The 4682-nt window shown below is 47.4% G+C and overlaps 1 protein-coding gene across 1 annotated transcript; it reads right to left on the minus strand.

Annotated features, from left to right (window-relative positions):
* Positions 1 to 1492: 1492 nt before the first annotated feature.
* On the minus strand, positions 1493 to 4454 carry LOC112948639 (protein FAM162B-like). The gene is made up of 4 exons (XM_026040898.1): positions 4292 to 4454; positions 3850 to 3955; positions 2794 to 2902; positions 1493 to 2073 (listed from the first exon to the last, which is right to left on the minus strand). Exons 1-4 carry the CDS (start codon positions 4452 to 4454, stop codon positions 1966 to 1968), a joined length of 486 nt encoding a protein of 161 aa, XP_025896683.1. The 3' UTR covers positions 1493 to 1965.
* Positions 4455 to 4682: the final 228 nt, after the last annotated feature.

The raw sequence follows: 4682 nt of genomic DNA on the forward strand, positions 1-4682 counted from the left end.
TTACACCCTCAGGAGGCTGTGTTAATTAGAGACTTTCCAGGAGGAGATTTCAAAGGACTTTGCAAACACAGATGGAAGCCACGCAATGTCCTCCGGTGGCATTTCCAATTCCTACAGCTGGCGGCCGATGGAGCCCAAGTTACTCATTAGGCTGATTGATGTTGGGGGGCTGTTAGGACATGAAAATGAATAATCTTGTAGCCAGGTCTTGGTAAGTTAACCCCCCTGCAACATTCATTGCTCCTTGGGAGGGCCCAAAATCACCTAGAGCATCTCCAGAGCAGCCCATCCTCCCTAGCTCAGAGAGGGATAAGTGATTTTTCCCTTTTCTTAAGGAGGTCGTGCAGCAGGTCTGCGTACTAGTCAAGGGGTTGTGCACCCCACACAGAGGGAAACATGAAAAAAAAAGATTGGAATAAGTCACACGTAATTTTCTTGTTCTTAAAGTATGGTTGTAGGCACCTGTTTTTCTGTTTGAGCCAGGGAGGTTCAGAATATGARATGTAATTTTCTTCATCAGCATCAAAACAGCATTCCTTTAAGTGTTTTAAAATGCGCATGAGGGTCACTTAGGAATTAAACATCAAAGCAAAAGAAGGACCACAGCTGCTTCCAGAGCTTAATCTCAAATGGGCAATAACCTTGAGGAACCCTGCAAGGGTTTATGGTGCTAATCCAGAAAATCAAGTCAAAAAAGCCTCTATTACAGCACAAGAAGAAGCACCTTGGCAACAGAGTCTTGTTCACTCTGTTCTTGTCCTAAGTTGTTATTTTTTCCTTCCTTGAGAAGTGTTTTGGGAGGAATATTACAGGGAACAGCCATCACCTCTCGCACATCATCCTGTGAGCCAGAAACATGGACTGTGAGCACCGAGATCCAACAGGTAGGACATGCCCCTCACATGAGTTCCTCATCCCAACTGGGCTTGCAGCACGGAGAAAAGTGCTCCAGCTCCCAAAAATACTCAGGGGGAGGCAAAATAGAATAAAGCTACACTCCCAGGAGCAAAAACGCAACGTGATTAGACGCAGCAGAAGCGAGCAAGTCCTCAATGTGCTACTCCCAATCCATCCATGGTTATGGATGGGTTTTGTTGGGTATGATGGTCCCCCGAGGAGCTGGGAATGATGCATGGTGGGTCAGGCTCTTGTTCCCCACAAGCATGAGGCTGGGACATTCTCCTGCCTTAAAGTTTAATTGCTTTATGGAAATGTAACTCTCAATATTGCATTAGGATCTTTCCCATCTGTTAAACATCAGCCCAGAGAGGTTGGTGACACTTTAAATGAAGCTGTGAAGAGATGCCTTTATTGGAGATGCAATCAGACAGCTGTTTTATTATGAATTAATCATAGTTCATTAAAAGAACCCAATTTTGGGAAAGCAGATATTAACAATTAATCTTGAACAAAGCCACAGCTAATCTTGAATAAAGCCACAACTAAACACGTGCTTGGGAACTTGCCCCAAATCTAAAGATCAAAAAGCAAAACCAGAGAGGTACAACAGGATTAGAGGTAGAGACACGATTGACTTATTTGTTATTTTAAAGCATATTCCAGACCTCTTCCCCCACTGCCCCAGTCACTTTGGCCAACTCTGTTGTCATTAGAGGAACTCTGCACCTTTATGTGATCCCTGATGTCTGTGGTGGAGGTGACACTGAGGTGGCCATGCAGAGCTGAGCCTGTGCTGGAGGGTCCTGCATCCATCCCAACTTCTGATTGCTGAAATACAGAGGTCTCATCTGCTTAGCCCAGCAGCAAGGACCAGAGAGCATGGAAAACATCCACTGGAATTTCCATGGGAATTTTCACAGTTCGTATTGAGCACTTTTTAAGCAATGAAGTCCTTGCCCTGAGAGAGTTGCAGTGAAAAAGATCCAAAGAGTTAAATGAAAACAGGTACACATGCCATGTGTGCTAAACACTTATCTCCTGCTGTTAAAATAAGTCTGTTCTCGATCATTGCGGTGTCTCAGTAGCTGCCTCCTGATCTCTCTCTGCTTCAGCCCTCCATTTGGCCTTCTTCTCTGTATTCATCCTCAGCAGTGTGTGATCCCTCTTAGCAGCCTTGGAAAATAAAAGGCAAAAAAAATCATTGCAGAAAAACACTTCCCATTGATAAATTTCCCCTTCTTTGCACCACTTGATTTGATATCCCACTGTTCTTTTTAATATTTTTGCAATGCAAGAAGTTAATGTATTTCCTTTCTTTACTAAATTATCAGCATTTGTAGCTTGTGATTAGCAGAAAAAAAACATACTGCATATTGAATACAGAGGTGCAGAGCAGCTAGGAAAAATGGTAGGAYTTTCAGTGATTAAAATGTATTTGCAGGGAGCTCTTTAATTGCTTTTTTGGTTTCCATCATCACTGTTTGCTCAGCTGATTTTGGATAGGAATATTGGCCCATTGTCCCCATCTACACTGCTGTTCCTTTTACCTGCCAAAGCAGGGGAGCTCATTGGTGCTGATGCATTTGCAGTCTGCTGATATTATCCAGGTTATTCCGCAACCTTTGGACCAGCCTTTTCCCGAGATACCAGTAAATACCCAGTGCCCTGGATTATGGCAAAGTGGGTCAAGAGGCACCTGTTAACCAGCCAGTAGCACTTGCCAAAGCCACGTGTCCCCCAGGGAACATGGCAATTAGAGTCCCCTGCACCTATTATTGGTATGGACTTTTTCTTAATCTCTTTTTAAATAAATCCTTGAGTAAGGCAGTGCACACAGAGCCCATGTGCTCCGTGGAGAGTTTCCCTCACTCCAAAAGGAAAAAAAATACTCACTTCTTTGCCTGAAATGACCATGGCCAAACAGCCCAGCAAGGTCAGCGCAATCATGACGTAGCAAACTTTTATCCTCACGTTGTTCCTTGCGGCATCCAGGACCTCAGACCTGCAGCGAGCAAGGAAACCTGACTCCTTTCAGCTACTTATATACAAGGCTTTTCTGCTCTTTCTTTGTGTGCTTATAGGAGGGCTCAAAAAGACATGCAAAATTCAGCTAAACTGTGCACAGGTGAGGTCTTGCTGCTGTCAACGATGACACATCCTGCTCTTGTGCCCTCATTTAACATGCGTGACAGTGAGTGGACATGGAGACGAGTCCCGAGCTGCTTAAGAGCCCCAGCCATCGCTGACAAATCCCCACCACCTCCTCCAAGCAGCTCTTGTCTCCTGTGACAGCTGATGCTTGCAAGGCACATTAGCACGACAACCCGAGTCACTTGTGAACCAGCATCCAGCTGTGGACTAATCACAACTGCAAGGGAAACGCCACCTGGAAGAGTCCCCAAGGATGTCACGAGTCAGGCGGCATTAGGTATCTGGCAGTGAGTGGGAAGCCTTTAAGGAAACACCTCAAGAGGGACATGAGACAAGGGCTGGGAGCAAGGAACTCCCAGCAGCTGTCTGCCACCAGCACTGTCGATAGCCCCAAGTCTCCTATAATTYATAAATTATTATTAGTTTTTAGTCATTAAAAATCAGCAAAACACATAAAACTCCAAATTAATATTTTGCCCTGGTGACTTCTGAGCTAAATTCGCTCATTTCACAAAAGACACTTCATCATAGCGTGAAGTTTGACACCTGAAGCAACCGAATCCTGTTTACTCCACAGGAGGTGACAAAGCCTTCATGCTTCCAGAAGGCTGGATTATTTTGGGGTGCCTATAGCAGCCCACCCAAGTGATGCCAGCACTGCACCATCCCCCTTGCCTTGTGAGCAGCCTCCTGACCACGGCCAGGCTGGAGTTTCATCCATGCAAATCCACGTGGTTGCATCTAAAACATCATCCGGGCAAGAAAGGAGTCCCCCATAGCGACCATAGATCTACTCACGAGATGAGCGCAGGAATCTCCTCCTCCTTTTTAAAGCGTCCTGCCCACACTAACACCTTCTTGTCGAAATTCGTAGGCCTGCGGTCATTTTTGAAGGGCTGAAAATCTGTAGGAGATATTGAAAACGCAAGCTGGGAGCCAAGTTTCGAACTGGGATAGATGGAAAAAAAACTACATCAAGGTAGGAAAAAGGGTATTCATGTTCCTAAAGAGCCAGATGTAGTTTTTAAATGGCAGCAGGATTCAGCAGTGCAGCTACTGGCTCAGCTAGGAGGTTGAAGGAAATGTCTTCAGCATTAACTCTAGAAGTGCCCATGGAGGCGAGGGGCTGTCAAGATGGACATAGAGGATGGATATAAGCCCAGCACCAGGCTGGTGGCAGCAAAAGCGCTGCTAAAACAGCCCAAGCAAAACCCAGCCTAAACGCAGCACCACCACCCACCTGGATTTGCACCCTGGGAAGCTGCATCCCGCACTCCCCTGGCCTCGTCGCCGAGCCCTCTCCTGGGACGGGCACAGGGAAGAGGCGCCCGAGGGTCCCGGGCGCGCGTCCCGGCCGGCTGCCCCCACGGGCCGGCCCTGGCGAGCAGGAGCCTCCGCAGCATCGCGCACGGAAAAGCGCCGCTTCCCGCGTCTCGCGCTTCCGCGGCCGCCGCCTGCGTCACCGTGACGGGCACAGTTTATTGCCGTGGCCTGCCAAAAAGACACGCCTTGGAGAGCACAGAGCCCTGGCAGCGCGCACCGGCTCCAGCAAGCCCCAAGAGCCACAGGGCAAAGTAACAGGCACTTCAAGTTCGTTTTCCTACTTTCCCCTGTGTTAGGGTGCAAAATGT

Source organism: Nothoprocta perdicaria, unplaced genomic scaffold, assembly GCF_003342845.1.
Source record: "Nothoprocta perdicaria isolate Ctin4 unplaced genomic scaffold, notPer1 scaffold_270, whole genome shotgun sequence".
Taxonomy (NCBI): Eukaryota; Metazoa; Chordata; class Aves; order Tinamiformes; family Tinamidae; genus Nothoprocta; species Nothoprocta perdicaria.